General features: G+C 39.0%; 2 protein-coding genes across 2 annotated transcripts in view; both read right to left on the bottom strand.

Annotated features, from left to right (window-relative positions):
- The window catches only part of mpzl1l (myelin protein zero-like 1 like), a 33768-nt gene extending 21391 nt beyond the window's left edge, over window positions 1-12377 (bottom strand). The window contains exons 1-2 of the mRNA XM_034683464.1: window positions 12223-12377; window positions 1969-2150 (exon numbers count right to left, since the gene is read on the bottom strand). Coding sequence (XP_034539355.1) covers window positions 1969-2150; window positions 12223-12295 — 255 coding nt within the window. The 5' untranslated portion in view covers window positions 12296-12377. The remainder of the gene's footprint in view (window positions 1-1968; window positions 2151-12222) is intronic.
- Window positions 12378-20828: 8451 nt separating this feature from the next.
- rabep1 (rabaptin, RAB GTPase binding effector protein 1) overlaps window positions 20829-24839 on the bottom strand; it is a 45788-nt gene continuing 41777 nt past the window's right edge. Inside the window, exon 18 of the mRNA XM_034683275.1 lies at window positions 20829-21900. Coding sequence (XP_034539166.1) covers window positions 21799-21900 — 102 coding nt within the window. The 3' untranslated portion in view covers window positions 20829-21798. The remainder of the gene's footprint in view (window positions 21901-24839) is intronic.

Genomic DNA, 24839 nt, shown 5'->3' with positions numbered 1-24839 from the left:
GTGTTTGCTTTATTGATTTGAATTCTGTGTATTATTCACCACTTTAAAGCTGCTGTTGGTAGTCCTGGAATAAACATCAGCCCAGGGAGAGATTTCAAATGTCAACACTACCCCTCCACAACAGATTTCCCTTTCACTACACCCCTCTCCTCCCTTTTCTGCTCCAGTAAGCCCCGCCCACAAACAGATCGCAGTGCACGCTCAATCAGGACGATGTAGGAGGACCAATCAGGAGAGTGGCTCTGATTGGTTGGAGCTGATGGGAGCGATTGGAGTTTATAGACTGCTGGATACAGAGGCATAGGAATATACAGAGGTCTCTACATAATCTCAAAATACCTCATTTACTGATGGCTGTTGATGAGTGTGAAGACTTTTTTGCCAAACACAGCACAATAAGGTACAGTTTCTTTTACTTCAATCCTACCAACTGCAGCTTTAACCAGCTGTTTTTTTTAATATGTTTTCATGCACAATGCAAAGCACATGGAGCTAACCTGTGCTCTTTAAATAAAAGGTGAGTACTATTTGACACGGCACACTGAGCTGCAGGCTACAGAGACAGCAGGTTCACGTTGCACAGTCAGTCTCCTCCAGCTGTGCTCAGTGTCTCTGCACACCACTCAACTAACTGGTTGAATCACGCATAGTTCAAAAGTTGCAGCTAGTAGCTACCTGACTTCTACCTAACTACTGAACAAGAAGCTTGTGCTTCATGCAACACAGGAACACAATCACTCAGCATCACCTGATTCTTCCAGTTAACTTCAGTTATGTTTGATGATAGTAGTTTTTTTTAACGGGCATGATGTGAATCTATCTTTCAAAGTGGCTGCTGCAGAAATGTGGGCCGGATGTGCAGCGTGTCCCCGATCACAGGACAGATGATTTCCTCTGACCTATGAGTGAACTGCAGCGTTGTCACTCTGCAGTATCAACTGAGCTCACTTTAATCCTCAACCAAACTGGTATAAAAAGTACAAGGTACAAGGTTCCTTCTTTAAGTTCTGCCAATAAAAAAAGCAGATCCAATGATTTAAGTGGAGTTGTACCGAGGAGTAGAAGACAGGCTTCAGTCGGGACTCTAAAAGCTGGCAGCATGTTTCTGCTCTGGCAGGAAGACTCTGCAATTTAAAAACCCCATGGCTATGTCATTATGTTTGCAGGATATCAGAGCAGACAGGTAAAGGGTCCCGCCCAGCCGCGATGATCTGTACACAAAGAGGAGCTGCTGGTGTGGATGGGACATGATCTGTATTCCTCCCTCCATTCAACACTTATGCAGACTCTGCTGCTCTTCGTCACGAGTGAAGCACGTTCAAAAAAACTCCTTCAAAGTGAGTCGAGCTCGGCTTAGCATAAATCTTTAAGCGCACTGTTGTTGATAAATCAAATATTATGAGCTGAAGTGGCTCAAATTAGCACAAACTAACAGAATCAGAGTCAGCTGTGCAATTAATAATGTTCACAGGAGCTAAGTGAGACAGCTTCAGCACTGACAGTAAATCTCTGCTGTTTGAACATGACGTCTGTTTAATTTATTCATTCTCCAGAAAGAAACTCCATGGACGAGCAGGATAAACACTTCAGCTCTGTCTGAATGAAGAGGTTTGTGTTGCTGAAGTGCTACAAGAACAAGAAACACAGAGAAACAAAAACAAACCATGAGATTTAACTATGACGCTCCAGCATGATAGAGACACAAGATACACAGAGGACAAAAACACAAACATTCAGAGCTGCAGTGACAACAGACTGAAGCTGGAGTGAGCCTGACAACAAAAAACAAACAAAAGGAACAAGTGTCGTATTCAGATCCAGTGAAAATAAATGCCTGGCACTGAGCTAAGTCTGTATAGTGAAACCATCACAATGAGGAGCAGCTGAAGCCTTTATGTGACAGAACAGATAAAAACAATCGCAGGAAAACATCCTGGAGCTGTGGGAAAGACGGGGAAGAGCACTCACTGTGTATGCAGCTTTGGAGAACTGATTGTCAGGCTGACTCGACTGAAAGCTCCAGGTCACCGAGGTGTCCCTGCTGACCACCTCTTTCGACTTGAAGGTACATCGAAGGGTTCCCGCCGTGCCGTTCTGCAGAATCACCTCAGAGTCGGAGTGGATGTCGATCCCCGATGTGGGCTCTGTGACTGTAAATACAAGAGAGAGGAAAAATAAGGTTCCTGGGAATTGTTCTCAAGCTTCAGTGATAAACTGATCAACTGAATATCTGATCAATCATGAAGGTGGAATGAACGGAAGTACCATGAAATCATCATTTTTATCGGAGCGAATCTATCAGTATTAATGATTCCTCTTCCGGAGCTTTAATCAAGTGAAGCATTAAGTTAGGATTTGCATTTTGTGTTTAGACTGCTCGTCCTCTGCTGGGACCCCTGCAGACACGAGGGGTGTGCCCCATGTCATGAGATGTAACAAGCTCAACTGAACCACATTAAATAAATCCCCTTCTTGGTAAAATTGCTGTTCATCCCTCAGGAGTGAAAAGATTCAAGGTCAGAATGCACTGGATCGGTAAACGTAAACAAACCGGTTGATGGTTGGCTTTAAGAGTTGTGATCCGGTTTACTGAGGTTCTGCTGCGTCTCTTCTAAAACCTCTGCTCAATCCTGTGAGCCGACTTGCAGTCTCGACCTCAGAAATCCAACCCTTGAACCCTAATATGAAGGAAGGAAAACTCTCCAAAAATCTGCCCGCCTGTTCGCTCTGTAGGAAAGAGATTACGTGCATCAGCTGCAAGACCAATTTCCCCCCAGACCCTGGATGTGTCCGAAATCACAAACTCGCTCCATACTCCTCACATAGTGAAGTGCATGCAGTGCTCTTTATAGAGAGTTCATCAAATAAACTACAGTTCAGACGCTACCTGCTGTCCTGCAGATGATGGGGCCATTTCTGTTGCAGCTCAACACCGACTGGAGATTATTCATAAATAATAAATCAAATATGAAGTTCAGGGATTACAAGCATTACACTGAGCGTATCTTCACTAATAAAGAGTATAACTTAATGCTATTTTAATTTATAATAATAAAAACCTAGAACACATTTTTTATTATTTTTTAAAGTTATTTTTGGGGGCATTTTTTTTTTACCTTAATTCATTTATTTATTTTAATTTTAATTTTCAAAATATATTTTGGGGGCTTTTTTTTTTTACCTTAATTTCATTTATTTATTTTAATTGTAAAAAATTAATATATTTTGGGGGCATTTTTGCCTTTAATGGAAAGGACAGCTGAAAAATAATACTTTTTTTATAATAATAATAATAATAATAATAATAATAATAATAATAATAATTATTATTATTATTATAATAATTATTATAATAATTATTATAATAATAATAATAAATGTAAATAGCACTTTAGAATACAGGTCACAAAGTGCTTCAAAATGGGCAACAAAAGCAAACTATATATGCAAAGCAAAATAAAGAAATAAAATCAAAGTTTAAATTAAATAAAATCACCGATTAAAAGCTTTCCTGTAAAAATGTGTCTTGAGTTGTGAAATAAAACACGGGACTGACTCTGCAAGAAGGCAGGAAATGTGGGCTAATCCATCCATCCATCCGTATGTCAGCTATTGTCTAACTTAGTGTCTTTATATTTTGACCACTTTCCCCTTTCCCTGACGGGACACTAATAAACTTTTGGACAGAATAATTTACAGATTAGTTCAAATGAAAACACTCTTTGGCTGCAGTCTGATGAAGCTGAACTTCTTTTGTAAAAACAGGGGGAATAATAGAAAGCAATAGGACTAAAGTGCAGGTGCAGTCGTCCTGTATTAGAGGGGATCAAACTGACAGAGTTAAAACAACACACGGGGCTGCAGTGGACGGGTTGTGTTGTTTCAGGTACCAGTGAGACAATGAAATATTACACAGGAAGTCCACTATGAGCACAGATTCATGTGTTTGAAGGGTTTCCTGTCGCCAAAATACTGAACAACTTGTTTATGATTACTGCAGACAGGATGATACAACTCTGGAAACCATAGCTGAAAGTATTTTAACTTTTGTCACAATGCTCAGCAGATAAAAAACAGAACATGTGGACTGTGCTTTAGTTTGGAGAGTGAAAAAAGCCTCTTAGAAGAGTTTTAAGTGTTAATTAAACAGACTGACATTGATGCCGGTGATTTTTTATGCCCTATAAAAGCAAAAATGACCATCATCAACAAGACTGACAGTTTCTAACTGATCATTATTAATGTCTGAATGCGCTGAGAGAGGTCAGGCATCAGACCGGACAACTCACACCAAGCAGAGGAATATACACTACCAGTCAAAAGTTTGGACACACCTTCTCGTGCTTCTTATTTATTTTGATTATTGTCAACATTGTAGATTAATACTGAAGACATCAAAACTATGAAATAATCTGGTTTTGCCATAATCTGGATTACAACAGTAGTCAAATAGGGCTATCCATTGTTTACCAACCCCACCTCACAACACAACTGATGGTCTCAAACACATTAAGAAGGCAAGTCATTCTACAAATGAACTCTTGACAAGGCTCATGTTAATTAGAAACCATTCCAGGAGACCACTTCATGAAGCAGACCGAGAGAATACCAAGAGTGTGCAAAGCTGTCATGAAGGACAAAGGGGACTACTTTACAGAATCTAAAAAAAAACAGATTCTGCTTTGTTTAACATTTTTTAATTAATTAAATAATTCCATGTGTGTTCTTTCATAGTTTAATGTCTTTGGTATTAATCTACAGTGTTTCAAATAATTAAAATAAATACAAACCATACTGGAACTAGAATACACTGAAAAGATTCAATTATTCTGGAAGGCAGTATGTGGAGAAATAAGTACGGTGATAGGGCAAAATTTGCCTCCTAGACCACTTTTGTGCCTATTGAAAATTAATAAAAAGAATGTAAAAAAAAAAAAGAAAATAAAAAAATACAAATCCTTGAATGAGAAGGTGTTTCCAAACTTTTTACTGGTAGTGTATATACATCCCTCTTTCTACGCACTGTACCTTTAAATACTCCTTCCAGTAGCTTAAAAAAAGCAAAAAGATGAGACAGACTAAATCCGCCTTCGTCAAAAACAAAGACTGTAACTTCTTGTGTCAATATGTACCAAAGCTTCATCATAATCACACCCTGAACAGTTCTCAAACTAACCCATGGAATAGTAAATAATTAAAGTACATTTCAGAAACAGCACCAAACAGAGAGCACTGTGGCTCTCGAGTTACAAAGTAATCCACCAGGAGTGTGTTTTTGCATTTATGAGACTGGCCTCTGCAGTGCTGTGTCAGATTACGAAACTCAGCCTGGCTCGTATTATTAGCTGGAGTCATCGACCCCGCGGCTCGGTCCACACGCTGGTACCATAAAGACTGGAAGCTAGTTCAGTTTTGTGAACTATTTGATCAATAAACGTGTAAACATGATGTCCCAGCTTCTTACTTGTGACTTACATTTTCACACACACACACTTCTGAGATCACGCTACCTCATTAAGATATACTCCTACACATCTCTCTCATTAATACACATAACAACAGAGACATAATGTTGATGAATATTTATCGCATCCTATAGTGTCAGACCTTTTAATCCACCGACTTAGAAATACATATTTAAAATCCTGTGTTTAAATATTCACATCATCCATAAAACCCTGCATGTCATAAACCCTCTGCACAGACATACATTCTTTTAATGTCCACACTCACACGCTTCATGTATAAATAGTAATGTGCTACATTTAATATTTACTCCTTTGCATCCTTTGCATGTGTTCATTTACAGAAACACTGTATATGCTGCTTGCTGTATTTACACAGGAGTCTAGTTGTATGGTGTCTTCTGTTTATTGTGACCTCCGTTTAGCATCGTTGATGTTTTCTGCTGTGTGTTGACGTCAGCACACACCGGGAGTAAAGCTGACTCTGCTCCTGACATTTGGAAGCGGGCTCAGAGTTTGTATCAGTAAAAGTTTTTGGCTCATGATGTTATTAAATGAATGTGTGTATAAAAAGATGAATCAGTGCTTCTCTGATGGGACAGAATGGTGTCTGGCGAGAGTCAAGGGAAAGGGGCATACAAGGGTACAATCAGTCTACTCAAATGAATTACTAATATCAATAAATTATTAAGATGTGCCCTCCTTTAATGAAGACATGGAGTCTTTGTAGTAGTAATGAATCAACTCTTAATTCTAATGAGTTTGAATCTCTAAGTCCTGCTCTTTCTTAATCCTATCTATGTCTCTTGTGATGTTTCATGACTCTGGAAACCTCTGTGGATGCCTCAGTGTATAGAGTGTGTCGTACGAATGAAGCCCCCAGTAAGAACTCAAGTTAGAGGTGGGATGTTGGTCTGCATCTGTGCTTCAATATCTCACTCCAACATGTCCCATGTGTTCACACGTACATTAGAATATGTTCGTATTGTTCACCTTTCTACACAACATGTTATTCTTATATTCCTTGTTTACCCTTTCATCCCCGGCTGTGAGCTAACTCCAAACATACTGCTGTATGCAGCACTGCGGGTTAAAGGTCACAGTGGAGGTCAAATCAGGGACCATCTGTTTGAGCTGTTAGACTAAATACAGCTGTATTTCAACTTGGGACTTATCAACATGGATATATTTAGGAATATGGATCAGAAAAACAACAACTTCTAAAATTGATCTCCCTAAAAAGTCAGAATTTGAAGAATATTTATTTTCGTTTATTTGTAAATTCAAAAGATCAAAGTTATGATATAAATAAAAGGATGGATACCAAGCAGAAATACTATAGTGAGTACACTATATACGATATTCACTGCTAACTACCCACTGATTACTCTAATAGTTCCCTATCCCTCTGCAGACATAAGGAGAGAGAGACTGCCTGTCACCGCCTGAGGGATGCACCATCCCATAATATTTTATTTTAAGTGAAGGTTCAATGAGCATACCGAATCAAGTGAGGACATTGAGATATGCTGTACGGGTAATCGTTCATTAATGCAGATAAAAAATGTAATATATATATGTAATTAATATGCAATGCATATAATATGTAATTAATATAATATGTTATGAATATATATATATATATCTATATATCTATATATATATCTATATATATATATATATAATGTATGTGTATGAATTTATGTGCTTTGGCAATAACATGTCTTTGTTCATGCCAATAAAGCAGAATTGAATTGAATTGACTCATTTGATGAGTGTTCGAAGCTGTTGTAGATACGCTAGTGAGATCTAGATATTCTACTTGACCTCTAAAGCTTGTACTTAATCTTATTCTTGTTGATTTTTTTGTAGAGGTTCCTCCAAAAACTTTTTGGTTCTTCAGAAGTCTCTGTGTTTTTCTCCAGTTCTGATTCTCACACAGCCTCCTCTGTTTTACCATTAACTGGCACTCATGCTTTCTTCTGTTATCTGGGATGTTAATTTGTTATGGACGGGGTTTTATTGTTAATTGTCAAAAAGTGAACAGCTTTCTGATGCCCTGCAGCCACTGACAGGTGGTTTTACTGCATTACAAATTTCGGCAACTTAAAAAACACAGAAAAAAATATATTTTAAGATGAGATACTAATCGAAATAGGGACATCCTGATCAGCTTTTTTGGCCCCCGGTCCCAATCCGATTCTTTAGTATTGCATATTTGCCGATACTGAGTCTCGATCCGATACTTGTGTTTGCCTAGATAATAGTTACACAAGAGATAAGAGAGTTGAGCTGAACACTGTTTTTTCTCCTTTAACAAAAATAAGTAATTCAAACAAAACTATCTAAAATAAGTAGTGGTGCAACGGATCATCGTTGATCCGTGATCCGTACGGATGCCTCTCCACGGTTCGGCACGGACGTGGTCCGCGGATCGGTTGATGAAAAAAGTTGCGCGTGTTCACGTGATGACCGCTTGTTCAATCCACACTCACTTGTGAAGCGCAGCGGTAGTCATGGCAAGTGAAGGAGCAGAGGGACTTTAAAAACCTCCTGCATCTCTTAAGTCACATATGGGAGCAGTTTGGTTTCCCTGTAAAATACAGTGAATGCTGAATGTGCTTGAGTCACGTTATGAAATTCCGTTGCGCACCCACTAGACCAGAGGCCGTCAATACGCGGCCCGCGGGCCGCATCCGGCCGCCTATTTGTGGCCCCCAAACTGTTATTCCTTCACTCTGTGTTTTGGTCGGGTCACCGTGTGTTTACCAGGACTTGTCTCCATGTCAACGATACGCAGACAGGCTGTTACTGGGTCACTTAGAGTCCACTGCGAGTGCAAGTTTTAACTTTCACTTTCGTTTATGGAGCAGTTCACATGTTGGCACTTTGCCAGATGTAGGACCCTAGAATAAAAGGGTGTGTTCCAAGTTTGCATCTCAAAGAAAAAGTGGACGGTGAAAATCAGAGATTGAAAGAAGAATGGAGTGAAACTTTGAAGTTCTTCTGCTCCTTCACTTGCCATGCCATGAAATGCAGTGAATGAGGCAGGACTGGGCCCACAGATAGGGTGCTTTGCACATGCAGTACATTTTGAGTTGAATGTTGTTTTTATTTAATGGGCAAAAGTGTTTTACAAAATAAATGGAGGGACAAAGTTATATTTGTCTTGTTTCCCTTTTTTTTTTTTTTTTTTTGCTGATCCGAAAAACGATCCCATCCTTGACTCAAAACCGTGATCCGATCCGAACCGTGAGTTTTTTGATCCGTTGCACCCCTAAAAATAAGTCTAATGTTTATTCCATTAACTTCATCCAGCTAGCATTGTTGTAAAACTCAATCTGTTTTACAAGCTCTGCTGTTTCAGACCAAGAAACTGGTGTGCTTCATTACAGCACGCTTAAATCTGAGGCTGCTCTGAACGCAACACTCACATGACAGTGCAGCGTCCGCCTGACGGAGACGGAGAACGTAAATATTGGGAGTGACAGCGAGATCGAAACACGCCCGGTTGCATGCCCCTCACTACAGAGCGACATGCCGAACGGCAGCTACCGCTAGATACAAGGTGGTTAATGTAACAGACCGTCCTGTGTTTGCTTTATGTTATGGCCGTTCTGAACCACGTCCCTGGAGAGTTACCGTAGGGGGCGTAAAACAGAGGTTTTTTCTGTAATGTGTCTGGCGGTGCTCATGTGAGCTCTTCAATAAAATGTAAACCATGGCTTCAGTTCTCCATCAATTTCCCATTGATTTTTTTCTCATTATGTATACACAGTTAAGCAAAATTAGAACACTCAATGACACTTGCACGTTAGCCTTCAGCTGCAAGTTGTGTTCAGTGACAGCGGGCGAAAATGATCGGATGAGATGATCGGCTCAAATGCAGATCCCCAGTCAATTTAAAACATCAAGATCGGCTCTGATCCGATAGTTTAGATCGGGATCAAGACATCCCTAGTCACAACAACTATTTGATTTATTTTTTAATAATAAAACAAATATTAGAATCTTCAAAAATCATGACACAAAGCTTTTGATTCTCACAGTGTTATTGTCTGACTGTGGGGATAACAAACTGCACCAATACACAATAAATACACCCTTCTCTTACTTTTTGGGGTTTATGCATTTCAAAGTACAGCTTACTGATTAATACCTCGTACAGGTGCAGCTCAAAAGTGTTTGACTATACACTCACCTTAATCGAACTCTAACAAAAATTAGAGTCTAACAAAGATTAGAGAAACTGTGAAAAGCTTTGAAATATCTGACCACAACGTCTGCAAACACTGACCCATTACTTTCACATCCGCTCCCACAATAAGGAGGATTTGAAAGCCTTGATGCAAATGAAACAGGAGCACAAAAAGCCCCTGCATGCTGCACTTTACACAGCAATTAGACGGAGTTCGGCCTCAGGCTACAGCTACAGAGATTCAGAGTCCTGGGAATACTTTGCATTAAAACAAAAAAAGGCCCATGACAGCAGCCAGCCAGACAATCAGCTGAAGATCATTTCACAATATGAAAAGGAAGGAAGCATCTGTCATGCATTTCCTGCAGTCAGATGTTATTAGTCTGAGATTTGAAGCAGAGAGACACAAGTTTACTTCTCTAAACACAAGAAGAGATGCTGTTCTGTATTTCAGAGGTCAAAGTTGTTGTGTTTTCAGGAGTGTCTGCTGCTCTAAGTGAAATATAAAATATCACATATCACACAGAACATTAACTATAGACTGTAGGACCTTTAAGTATTACGTTTCTCAAATAACTCCACATGTATTTATTATTCAAAAGTTTCTGAGTGATTCCTTGATGCAAAACATGTACAAATGTTCCTTTTAAATGTTCCTCATGTGTCCCTCACAAGTCCCTGACAGAGAGCTTTCTTGTTTTTATGCACCGAAACTGTGGAACTCTCTGGACATCAAAACGGTGAGCTCTCTGAGTGTTTTTAAACTTAACTAAAGACTTACCTCTAGCTTTTAACTTGGAGTCATTTCCTTTAAACCCTGGACTGCCTTATTATCATTATGAGCATTGTTTTAGCATCGTTTTTATTTTTTATTTTTTTATTCTATCTTCTTTTTCAATTATTATTATTTTACATTTTATGCAAATAAAGAAAATAAAGACACACAATTAATATAAATTATAATGGAATTCACAGTTTGAAAATAAATAAGTCAAGAATCTAGTAATAATAGAAATAATAATAATATTAAATAAGAGGAAAAAGAGCAAAAACAAATGTGTTATCTAACTTCGCCGTGAAAATTAAAGAGAAAACAAACAACAACAAAAACAATAAAATACCGTTAAATTAAATGTTATGGTATTTATTTGATTTTAATTAATTAATTAATTTTGTTTTATTTTGAAGTATTTCACATCACATTCCTCTATCTTGTTTTAGTCTTGTTTCATTGCATCTGTTTCTGTTGTTTTCTGTCTCACTGTTCTTTTGTTCTGCATGCTTTAATGTATGAAAGGTGTAATATAAATACACATGAGTTGAGTACATAATATGTGAAACACATGACTTGTTGGAGTTGTGTATTGTTTATATTAGCTGTTAGCATGGTTGTGTCATCAGGAACACATATCATTGTTTTAACCTGCATTGTCCTGATATCAGAGTGAATCGTTAGTCAGGGTTTAAAGGTATTAGACCACACACCTGTGTTACTGCTTGTATTTAAAGGGAGGTGGGAGAAGTACTTTGTGGGTCAGAGGAAGGTAGCCAGCAAGGAGATCAGATGCTAGGCTAGTCAAGGTAAGGTCGAGCTCCATGATAAGTGATGAGTTGGCACACTTTTAAAGCCCCTGTGATGTCTTTAATACAACTTGTAACGATGAATGTCCCCATGTAAATACTCTTTAAGCTTTTATGGCTTCCTTTGTAACGTAGTGTGTAATACACGACACGCGTCACGACACCGTTATTTAAAACAAAAGCACTTTAAGGTGGTTTTGTTTATCATATCATTTAATAACATAACATTTATCAAATGAGCAAACAACACACCCACAACCTCTGTTATTATATCTGAGTTTAAACGTGGAAACACCTAGAGAGACTGAACCTCTATGGTCCCTCTATCCCCTTCCGCAGAGAGGTACCAACAAGGGCGGGTGTTCCATCGAACAGTGCTCCCTATCAAGATGCGGCTCTGCGCAAGCGCAACTCCACAAATCTGGGCTTGTCATAAATGAGAGCATTATTCGATAAAGGATTTAAGTCTAGAGACACGCTTCTCCTGCAATACCAAATAAGGATTTCATATTCAAGTACCAACATATGCTCGCCTTAAACTTACAGCACATTTAAAATAACGATACAAAAACACGAATAAAATGGTAACAATGTTCGGCACAGCAGCACAACTCGACAGAACACCACTCTTTCCCCTTCTCTGTCCCAATACTTCTTCAGATTGGAGTAAATTTGATTATCCTGTGTTTAAACATCAGTATCAGCACGTAGATGTGTAACCGAGCACAGTGTAGCTTCAGTGTGTTGTGTAAATGTTTTCGGCAGGGTCTGGTTTGTTCCCCAGTTCTGATGGAGAACAAAGACACATTAATGAGCAGGATTGGGAACAGAGGTTAGGGCTGTAGTGAGGTGTATCCCGTACATGAGATGCGATACAACACTGCTAACAAGCTAACCTGATATCCCACCTTAAATAATCAGCTCAAAATCAAACCTTTTCAGATCGAAGTTTCACCCACACTGGGCTTCCACACTTACCTAATACAATAAATAACGTAAATCCAGTCAGTAAAGCGCGCTTGCAGCTGTTTTTTGTCCATTTGGGCTCCATTATGTTGTTGTAAACAGGAGTAGTCCCTCTGATTTTCTCTCCACCCTCTATCGTACTAGTCCTTTCTTCTTCGTGGAGAGTTGCAATGGCGACTGAATAGTTCGGAGTTCAGCTGCTGCCCCCTAGGTGTGATTTGACGAACAGCAGCTGTAACTTCATTGAAAAGTGGTGGGAGACGTTTTCAGATACTTTCATTTACTTTAAAAAGTGTTTAAAATACTCTATTATGAGTAACAAGTATATATTGATAATGTTATATACCTTAAAGTTTATAAATGTATACAATCAAATATGAAATCTGACTGTTGTAATATTAAATAATAGTTTATTAAACTGTAATAATGCATTCCCTTATTAAAACACATTATTCTGCTGTTATTAATAGGTAAGGGTTTGATTGTGCTCTAATGCAGGGGTTCCCGAACTTTTCAGACCGCGACCCACGAAATATAGGTGCCAAAATTCGCAACCCCCACAGTCCTTCAAAGTGATTTAATGTGGCTTCATTTCGTTGGTCTGTTAAAAATTAGCCTACCTATATGAGCATGTGTCTGTGTTTCCTGTGCCGTTATGAATTAACCTACTGCTACTGATGCTTTTGATAATTAACTTTTCACTAAACCTAAACTTAGGAGTCATCTGGCAACAAAGAAAGGCAGAAAACTCATTACATTTTCTATTTTCAAGATTTTATTTCAAGTATAGCTACTATTTTTGTAGATATGTTTTACTATAATGGGTTAAATGTACTATTTTTAGTCAATTAAATAAAAAAACATTCTAGAAGACATCTCACAACCCCCCATTTGTGTCTTGCGAGTCCCCAGGCGGTCCCCAAAATCCACACCATACCTTAATAATGTTATCTTCTTTTTGTCGAACCAACAGAACAAAATTAAAAATAATAATTAATATAATACATTTATTGTAATTAAATAAAAATCAGCAAATATGTGTGTCCTGTTCAGCTAAATCCAACTATAGAAATATTTTCTTGAATTAAAAATAAATGATTGTCGAATCTATTGCCAGTTAATTTTTTTCATGACATTAATTAATTGATTAAAAAACAGCAAACTTTGACTTTACTTTTACATTTATGGATGCTCTGGTTTCAAAGTAAATTTCATAGTCTTTATTTTTTCATGTTAAAACTAAACCTGTGAGATTATACAGAAGTAAACAGATCAATATTTCTGTCTGTAATGTTGCAGAATTAAAGTAGAATTTGGCATGGACACCAAATAAAGTACCATCACCTCAAATTGGTGCTTAAAGCTCCTGTGTAGAACTTTTAGTTTTGTTGATTTTGGCGCCCCCCTGTGGACAAAGTGGTATCTCTAAACTCCCCTTGAACAAACTTTGTTGTGTAAGCTGTTTTTTTCAACAAATATCTACTGTTTGATATCAGTCAAAGAAGTCACCCATTGAGAATCTTTGATGTAGACATGTAAAACAAATCACTTCATTGAACACCTACCTAAGAATAAAAATACAGAAATGACCAATCTTGTCCCTGATGCTTTTGTTTGCCTTTGTAGGTCATAAATACACATTAGAAATCATTTCAATCTGATTCATAACCAACCAAAAACTCCACCAAGACCAAAACATACTCCTTACATTCACCAATCGATACTTTGACTCCAGATTTTCTATGATCAGTGCTTCAACAGACGGTAAATAAACTGTGTCACAGTGAAGATTATCAACAAAAGAATCCTAATTGGGTGAGGTCCATGTTGTCTAGTCTGAAGTCACTCCAGCCAAAACAGCTGAGGTGAAACAATGACACATGACCGGTTTATCTTGATGCAGAGCTGATGTGTCATCACTCTGATGACACAACTGAAACACTTCCGGCAATGGCAGCCATCATTTTTCATCAGGGCGGAAACATCTCAACAACTCTTCCATGGACCACAGTGATGTTTAATACTAACATACTGTATATCTTCCTCTGAGGTTGAATCCTCATGTTGTTCAGTTATCTCCTGACTTCTCCTCTAGCGCCATCATGAGGTTATAATGTCTTGTGAATAATTAGATTAACTTCCATGGCCTTTAGCTCAATTATTTAGACATTTCATTTGATGGTTTTTCAGTTTTGTCGGATACAGAGCACGCAAAAGTTCCTCAGAGTATAAAAACAGATCACACCTCAGATCAAACTACAGTGAATTTGAAAGTTGGGCTGTGGAGATTTTGATGCTGGATGCAATTTGAATCCCTGTGGGCACAAACAGGTTGGAAATAACCAAACTCAAAAACGCAAGTATAAATAAACAATAAAGGTCTGACCACAAACAACCTGAGTACAGTAAGAGGTTGTGAGTGAAGGCTGAGGCTGTCTCAAGAGATTTAAACAGAGATGGGACAGGATTGTTAAAGGCTGATCCAGGGTCAGTCTTTATGGACATGGTTAGCCGACAATGACTCATCAGCATGCACGCAGAGGATGAAAGGTCAAAAAATGCATCTATTATTTATTTGTTTATTTTTTGTCATCATTACTTAAACTACTAACAGTCTGTTATTATGATACAAATACAAGAGTTATTGAAATACCAGGTCTTACTATAATAGTTCACATTTTTATCTGGAATATCAGCAGTGCTTTACAAAATCCCAGATCATAATACATTTGAATTCTTGTTTCTTTTTTGTGTTTTTGGTTTGAGGAAGGAGGTTATAAATATCATCACCACAGAGGTTTAAATGGATCCTGCTGTACGTCTTTTTAATGATGACTCTCACCTTCACCTGGACAAAACACGCAAAGTCTGGTCAGCAAGAGGGTCAGAGTCGAGCAGTGGAAACCTCCTCATGATGTCTCATGTACTCACTGCTTTCAGGAGCTCTAGAGACAAATCTTATCATCAGCTGGAGCCGATAATGTACAAATAACACTTTGTAATGGTGGACAAATCTGAGATCTTGTATCCATATAAGAATGCTCGTCTGTGCAGGTGGCTGGTGGGAGTCTGGGTTTGGGAGGTTGTGGGTTCAATGTTCTAAAACTCTCAAAATGTCGTCATCAGCCTGTTGTATTGGCTGTACTTTGTAAAATAAGTGAAATTAAATCATGTGAAACCATATCATCCAAAGTTTCATATGTCAGTATCACTTCATCACTAATCACACAACACCTGCTGAAGGAGGGTAAACTCAAGACTTAACTGAGGCAGGTGACTTTTAATAATACAAATGCTTATGTTAGCATTTATCTCACAGAGCAGCTTCTCCTGCAGTCAGTCTGTCTTGGTAAAGTGCAGAAACATATGAGCACTCTTTGTATGTTTCCTCCCAAAGAGACCAGAGAAACATATTTTGAATTCATTATTTATGAGTCATATTTAAAAGTGCTCGGGGACACAGCCTGCATGTGCTATATCAGACTGTTGATGGTCTGGTGTCATGAACATTAGAGGAGAAATAAAAAGGGCTCTGTGATGAAACATGAAAGAGCAAATATGAATAAAAAACTCCACACACGGAATCAGTGAGAAGATCTTTCAATAACACCCAAATCAGAATTCCTGTCAATAAGTAAGCCTCTGCCTTGACAACTTGAAATGAATAAAGTGGACTCACATGTTCACAAACTAAAGTTTCCCCTGATACGCTTTATTTCAGAATCAACGTTTGACAATAAAAAGTCAAAACAAGCAGCAAGACTTCAACTTTTTATTTTTGTTGTTGTGAAATCAAACATCTCTGCTGAAGCCCATGCTCATACATTTATTTTAGGGGAACAGAAGGCGACTCCTGCTGCAAAATGATTATAAATCTTAGATGTAAAAGGTAGAACTCCGTTAATCTGGATCTAGAGAGATCACTTCAACAGTATGCAGTTAAAAATGTGTTAATATCACAGTCAGAAAGTGGAACAAAGAGTTCAAACCCTGATGAAGATCTTATTGAAAACATGTTTGAGAACAATGTTTGGATTCATCGGAGTTACATGGAATGATAGAAGCTGCATCTGAAAGCTCAAACTGGGCAGACCTAAGATGTGTTTATAAAATAAATGCTGATAAGTGCAAAAAAAACAACCAAGATGTTGTAAAATAATAATAATAATAATAATAATAATAATAATAATAATAATAATAATAATAATAATAGTTGTAAATTTGCAGCTCAACATGCATGTTGAGGGTGTGAGATTTCAGTTTACATGTATGGTCACTATTTGAAGTATGGAAGCTCAAACTGGACATGCATCCATGCATTCTGTGCTCAGTTTACCCCTCTCTGGTTCTTATATTCAGATCTCGGCTTATCTTTCTTTACATTAGGGCAGCTAAACTGGTTTTCCTATTATATCACATTAATTTGCCTCATTGTCTTGAGACAACAAAGCTTGTTTTACAGTGTTGTTACATCACAACAAGAATATAAATAGGTCATGATCTCAAGAGAACAACCGTAAACAAGTCTTTTTTTTTTTTTTACCATAAACTGTATAAAACATGTACCAGTGTATCTGTGAGGTCATCAGCTGATTTCTGGAGAGGCCTTTTAAAGCCAAATGATGGCAGTCGCCATATTGGAAATAGACACAAAATTAATGCAACTCTTCCCAAACAGTGATGAGTTATATTAATAATCTTACGTGTACTGTGTACCAATAAACAAACAAGCTTAATCCACAACTGTTTTTGACCATGTGGAATTTTGCTGTTATAACGGGCGTCTTAACATGGGACCAAAAGGGCTTCCTTAGTTTAGCTTTTGCAGCAAGCCTCTGGTGGACACTTGAGGAACTGCAATTATTTTAAGTGGCTTCGTTTTTCAACAGCAGTGGAAGTTGCTTCTTTTTTTCATCAGAGGAGCAAATAAAATATATGGATGCATGTCTGTTAAGGCTTAGTGGTCGACTATTTCGAAATGACTTTCTTTTGTAAAAATGATTGAAAATCACATAAGGCAAATTTCTGTAAGTTAGGCTTCTTAGAAAACGTTAATCACTGTACCGAACATTTAGATTGCATAAACACATTTAGAATTTTAAGTGTGTTTTATTTGTAATGTTGCCAGTTAATACTTAAAACTAAGCAGCGGGTTGTACACAGTGTGAGCTTTCTGATGATCCAGTATGTCTGAGCCCATTCATAAGTGGGATTCATCATACCTATTTAAAGAAAACACCAATGTTAAGTAAGAATTATTCAATAAAATCAAATCTCAAAGATGAACACCGTGAATATTGTGAACGTTTGTATCCATATGGGCCATACGTAGAATTTGCAACTGTAATAGACATCAGTATGGACAAATAAAATCAAAACACACCAAATCAACAATGCAATAAGGCCTTCAGAGGAATAAAACCCACATCTTACACTAAAAAATCTATTTAAGTCCTCAGTGTCCAAACATGAGCGCTCAGCCCACAATCATACAATCCAAACATGTACAGCGTCCTCTCAGTGCAACACGGGCTGACCGCCCACATACCCACATCATCTCATAACACGCTATCATAAATATCAACTCAACATATCTACAGTATAGACATATGAGACATGAGGAAATGTTAAACATGCAAGTCAGAAAGAAAAGCACAGTGATCAGCTTGTCCTTAAACCATGTAGAGCTGCAGAGAGCATGTTTCTATGTTATGTAATGGGAATCCCTCCTTTCACCTGATTCTTATTTTCTTGATAAATGGAAATTGATTCATTCATCCTCATATTTTCCATATTTGCAGCTTTGTGTCAAACTGTCAAACAAGTTAAGAGGATTTGGACAGGATCTTTGTTCAGAAGAGGCCACGACTGAATCACCCTGGAAAACAGTTTACATCCTGTTCCTTTAAGAACCATACTTTCTGTCGTGGCATTAATAGATGACTGTTGCAGCTTGTGACGTTGTTTTGCCGTCTTTTTAGTGGCAGTAGTCGGTATTTCCAAACTTATTTATAAATACTTTCGATCACATTCCTCTGTGCTAATTTTCCATCCTGAACATTACCAATGTGGGTGTATAGCAGATGGTAGTGTACCACCTCCCCTCCTGTACTTGAGTTGTGTAATAGCTTGTGTATGCCCACGTTTAAGCAGTGGAATATTTAATAAAATCTGACACACCACCAGACCCAGCGCATTATTTGTTTTAACTGAAGGCCGACTGAAACCCTTCAAATCAGTCATCGGACAACTTTCGGAACTCTCCGAAACCATAAAACGATAACTGCCTGATTGCTTTTTCAACCGCTGTGGGGCCGTTAAGGCAGCTATTGAAAACTACAAATATGGCTGACATAAATTAGCGTCAGTGCGAAGCTGATTGTTGAATTTGTGGTCAGAAAGTTATCAAATGTGTTTAAACCATAGACTGTACGCATTGGCTTCAATTCTCGCGGCCGGAGGTTGCCGCTTGGTTTAAACGGCCGTGGGAAAATACTCAATCCTTCTCAAAACACATTGTATGTATACGACCTTAATCACAAACTGACTGTAATTACTTCAATGCGAAAACGTCCAGTTAGTTTGACATCGGGTGGTTCAATGGTAGGTAAAAGGAAACAGCGGGGACAGGCGGTAGTGGATAAAAGACAAAAATTCAAGATGGCGCTGTAAGTAGGCTAAACACGCAAAAACAAAGCGCTAACTTCACATTATCCCTCTTACTAAACATTTGTCTTATGTTAAGGTTGGAGCTACATTAATTGGGGGTCCAATACAAGGTGATTGCGATTCTGGGACCGCATTACCAGAAGACCGTTCGGTGGTTAGGGAGATACTCAAGATGCTGACTTCACACACTCAGAACAAAGTTATGGAATAGGCACACCTTGGCGATCACTAGGTGGCGCTGTCGCAAACAAAAGGACTCCGGCTCCCCTCATTGGAAGTTGCTACCTGTCCACTGCTATTTTACACCTTCCAGAAGCATACAGGTCTGAACCCATTCATAAATCGCCCGGTCATGTCGGGCTACAGTAAAACTCTGCAAGGGTCTTAATTGGGTACTTCAAAGAATCATGTCCTGTTTTTTAAATTATTATGTCATGAGGATAAGTTTTAACACTCCTGCCTTCAGATGGAGTCAGATGGCATGTCTCATAATCTGGTTTGTTTTGATGATGTGGTTTAAATGAATTCTGAGGATTACTAAGCAAGAACTAGTTTAACAATATTAGTCTGACCCCAGGATCAAACTGTTTCTAGTTGTTATGACACGCCACGGAGTAAAACAGCAGACAGCAGAGAGGAGGAGGACGTGATATGAGTTGAGATATGAGGAAAATGCATCATTTAGGAAAACATTCATGATATTCTTTCCGTGGTTGATCACATAAGAAGTGTCAGGAATGGTTACGTCAGGAGTGAAAAATAGAAAGAGGGCTTGGAGCTACATTTCAAACCGTCACACAACTGACCAACCACTGTGTGGAACAAGTGTGAATGTGACAGTCACAGAAATGGTTAGACACAGCTCCTCAGGATGGAAAGGTGTGACATGAGTGGGGTTTCTGAACACTCCATTCATGTGGAGGAAACTGACAGCTTTAGTCATGTAGGAGTCAGCTGTGTAAATTCACCACTAATGCAGGATACTTGTTTTTACAAATCAAACAGTGAGTTCTCACTTTTCTTTTCTCCCTCAATACATTTCACTGAGAGCTGAGATCCTTAACATCAGGATTCTGTAGCTGTGCTTTTGATATGAAGTCATTTCTGCTTTCGTTAGGCCCAAACATTTCTGTAACGCCCTTCCTCTTTAACCCTCTCACAGGGCGGCTTGTTTGTTGTGCTCTGACCATAAATGGAAGACTTTCCCCCGTCTTTCCTCGTGTTCATTTCTGCTGGTGACCGAAACATGCAAATATCTCAAATATTCATCCTTACAGGAACGTTTGAGAGCTGGACCCTGTTGTTTCTGGGTTCATAACAACAACACGAGGCACAGCTTGGTGGGTTTTACCGCTCCTATGGATGTTACTTGAAGCTGCCTGATGCCCCATGTGACAACCTTTTAGTTCGAGGGCAGGATTTCATAGCTTCACAGACATTAAAGGGTTGAGTCTCTAAGATGATGAGTGAACCAAAGGATGCAGAAATCACATCACAGAAAAAGTCAGTCACACATCAGTCGTGTGATTCAAAGGGAGCAACATTAAATGTTTTCACTGCCCCACTTTTTTAGTATTATAATAAAATAATTCTACAAATTTCTCCACAATGAAGAGATTCATAAAAGAAGTCAGATTCATGCTTCGTCAGTCTGTGTACAGCTTTTCTAACACGAGTTGGATCTAAAACTTCTATTTCAGTTTCAGGACATCAGGAGGATCTCACTGCTCTTTAACCAAGCCGTGCCTCAAACATCCCCGCTATGTTTACAGTCATCTGAAGCAAATCTGCATCCTTGTATTCACTCTGTATGATCTCAAAATGAGTTTGCCTTGCCTTTCTGTTTCGGTCATGAGAGGCCACACCTTTGAGAGCCAGCTATGTGGTGGTGTGCTCTTCCATTTCACTTAAAAAGTCATCCAAACTTAATCCAAAGCTTCAGAATCACATTAAGAAAGTCTGACCAAGAGAAATTTAATAGCGCAACCATTAAACTGAGCACAATGTGTATTAAAATACATTAGTTTCCATTTACACGTTCTCTGTTCTTGCCATGTAATCATCCATCCTCCTGTCACAAACTAGGTTAAAAGGTGTCGGGTGTTTTTGTGTCAAAGGGGGAAGCTGAGAAATGAAACGTGGGACATGACGGTGTGATTCTGCAGCTTTTAAAACATGAAAGATTTCTGTCAGACATTAATAAGAAAGCAAAGATACAGTAGATGTGTTTTTTAAGACATGGAGGGTATTGCTCAAACTGTGTTCTGTTCCTTTTTAAGTTATGTGCAAGTACTTTCCATGAATGTCCTTCAGTGCGTCTCAGTCACACTAAAGGAGGGTGCAATAAGCAGTTCAGGGTGGAAAATGTCACAGACAGAAAAGAGCAAGCGAGGGAGCGAAGGAGGGAGGGAGGAGGGGAGCACAGGAAAAGAACAAGCAAGTGGAATAAGGAAGCAACCGTTTTGAGAACAGAAGGAAGAAGAGAGATGCATCCAATGTTTTAGTTTTACCTGGAAATAGAAGTTGCAGATGAAAAGTGCTTTAGAGGAGGACAAACCTTTTTGGTTGAGCTAATACAGACAGTCATATCTACAGTAGAAACAAGACACAGACAGACTTCTCTCCCTCCGTCCAGAGTCACACACTTATTATTTACACGTTTTTTAGTAGTAGTGTTCTTCTTCATTATTTCATCCATGTTCCAAGACTCTTAATGTACACAAAAGGCTCGTCACGCCGTGTCCGTTCTTGTGCCTCCAAACTCTTCCTCTGTGGTTATGGGGGAGGAGGACGAGGAGGAGGAGGAGGAGGAGGAGGGAGGGAGGGTCAGATCAATAATGTTACTGGGCCAGTGATAAGAGAGGGAGAGAGAGAAGGAGAGAGGGGAATGAAAGTGAAGACAGTCTTCACTCAGTGGTATCATGTGTCTGGAAGCTGGTTGATGTCAGTCAAGTTGGTGTCATTGAGGATGACTTTGATTCGATCCAGGGAGTCTGCCTGTCGTATTCGCTCCAACTGTACCTGCACAAACACAAACACAAACACACACACACACACACACACACACACACACACACACACACACACACACACACACACACACACACACACACACACACACACACACACACACACACACACACACACACACATACGATCAGTTCCTTTAACTGGTTTCACTTTGAGAAGAGAGCACATCAAACCATCTTTGACCGATCGTCCACACATGTTTAGATGTTATAAAAAGAGTTAATTCACTAACAGGACAAGTTCATGTGAGCCTAGATTATTACAGCCAAGTACCATCTGAACATTCTGAACCTGGATCGGTCTTCAAACAGATTGAATGAAGAGAAAAGTAACTGATTTCAGAGCTGTTTCTGTCTCATCAACTCGCCCTCGCAAGATCAAGAGAGACCGATATTCCTTCTCTTGAGAAATCTGGCAACATATATCTCGTCTCTCTCTTCTGCAGAGCGTCCGATGACTGACGTCTCCTTCCAGCCATTGAAACCGAATTCAAAGAGTTAGTGCCGTCATTTTTAACTCTTCATTGGTTTTATTTTAAAGTATTTTATTATCATCTGTCTTGCTCTTGTCTTTTTATTATTTGTATGTGAAGCACTTTGGGCTGTGTGCTTGTTTGCATGAGAGGTGCTACAGAAATAAAGCTGGACTGGCTTTGACAATTTAAACAATGATTGAGAACTTAAGAAACATCTAGGAACCCTACAGCTGTTTGAAAACTGACCTGATATATAAGACCTTTTCCTCACTTCAAGGTCAGCAAACATCTATATGCATGCAATTATATTTTCTCACATCACTTTTTGTTTTACAACTTGGTCACACACAACAGCCAGCACGTTAAAGCCCATCAAGTCTCTCTTTAAGAAGAAGAAACAATAAATTATTTGATTAAAGTAAAAATAATAAAATCTATGAAACAATGTAAATAGCTCCAACAATGACCTGAAATAACAAACAAGATCAGCAGCCCATCTAAAATCCCTCTTCTGACATTTAATGTCTGTATGTGTGGTGAGGAGGTGATGATTGACACTGTGATGATAAAAGCCTCTTTTTACTTTGAATATTCACAGTGAGGGATAAAGTGGAGCAAGAAAAGAGAGCACGATGAGATTTTATCAGAAAACTCCACAAACACACGTACAGTCATGGCCAAAAGTTTTGAGAATGACACAACTATTAATTTTCACAAAGTCTGCTGTTTCAGTTTTTATAATGGCAATTTGCATATACTCCAGAATGTTATGAGGAGTGATCAGCTCAACTGAGTTATTAATTGCAAAGTCCCTCTTTGCCTTGAAAATGAACTTTATCACCAAAAACACATTTCCACTGCATTTCAGCCCTGCCACAAAAGGACCAGCTAACATCATTTCAATGACACACAGGTGTCACACACATTAACACAGGTGTGGGTGTTGATGAGGACAAGGCTGGCGATCAATCTGTCATGATTGAGTGACTGGACACTTTAAAAGGAAGATGGTGCATGACACCATTGTTCCTCATCTGTTAGCCATGGTTACCTGCAAGGAAACACGTGCAGCCATCATTGCATTGCACAAAAAGGGCCTAACAGGGAAGTTTATAGCAGCGAGTAAGATTGCACCTCAGTCAACCGTCTATCCAATTATCAAGAACTTCAAGGAGAGAGGTTCAATTGTTGCCAAACAGGCTCCAGGGCGCCCAAGAAAGTCCAGCAAGCGCCAGGACCGTCTCCTGAAGGTGTTACAGCTGCGGGATCGGGCCACCACCAGTGCAGAGCTTGCTCAGGAATGGCAGCAGGCAGGTGTGAGTGCATCTGCACGCACAGTGAGGCGAAGACTTTTGGAGGAAGGCCTGGTGTCAAGGAGGGCAGCAAAGAAGCCACTTCTCTCCAGTAAAAACATCAGGGACAGACTGATATTCTGCAGAAGGTACAGGGACTGGACTGCTGAGGACTGGGGTAAAGTCATTTTCTCTGATGAATCCCCTTTTTGATTGTTTGGGGCATCTGGAGGAAGGCTTGTTCGGAGAAGACGAGGTGAGCGCTACCATCAGTCCTGTCTCTTGCCTACAGTGAAGCATCCTGAGACCATTCATGTGTGGGGTTGCTTTTCGGTCAAGGGAGTGGGCTCTCTCACAATCTTGCCTAAAAACACAGCCATGAATAAAGAATGGTACCAGAACGTCCTCCGAGAGCAACTTCTCCCAACCATCCAAGGGCAGTTGGTGATGAAGAATGCCTTTTCCAGCATGACGGAGCACCTTGCCATAAAGCAAAAGTGAGAACAAAATGGCTCGGGGAACAAAACATTAAGATTTTGGGCCCTTGGCCAGGAAACTCCCCAGATCTTAATCCCATTGAGAACTTGTGGTCAATCCTCAAGAGGCGGGTGGACAATCAAAAACCCACAAATTCTGACAAACTCCAAGCATTGATTATGCAAGAATGGACTGCCATCAGTCAGGATTTGGTCCAGAAGTTGATTGACAGCATGCCAGGGAGAATTGCAGAGGTCTTGAAAAAGAAGGGTCAACACTGCAAATATTGACTTATTGCATGAATTCTGTGTAATTCTCAATAAAAGCTTTTGATACTTATGAAATGCTTCTAATTGTATTTCATTATACCATAGAAACATCTGACAAAAACAACTAAAAACCCTGAAGCAGCAGATTTTGTGAAAATGTAATATTTGTGTCATTCTCAAAACTTTTGGCCATGACTGTACAGTCATGGCCAAAAGTTTTGAGAATGACACAACTATTAATTTTCACAAAGTCTGCTGTTTCAGTTTTTATAATGGCAATTTGCATATACTCCAGAATGTTATGAGGAGTGATCAGCTCAACTGCAATTAATTGCAAAGTCCCTCTTTGCCTTGAAAATGAACTTTATCACCAAAAACACATTTCCACTGCATTTCAGCCCTGCCACAAAAGGACCA

The sequence above is a fragment of the Notolabrus celidotus genome, chromosome 5, assembly GCF_009762535.1.
Source record: "Notolabrus celidotus isolate fNotCel1 chromosome 5, fNotCel1.pri, whole genome shotgun sequence".
In the NCBI taxonomy this organism is placed as follows: Eukaryota; Metazoa; Chordata; class Actinopteri; order Labriformes; family Labridae; genus Notolabrus; species Notolabrus celidotus.
Note: the sequence above shows the minus strand (reverse complement) of the source record. Positions and strands in the feature narration are given on the sequence as shown.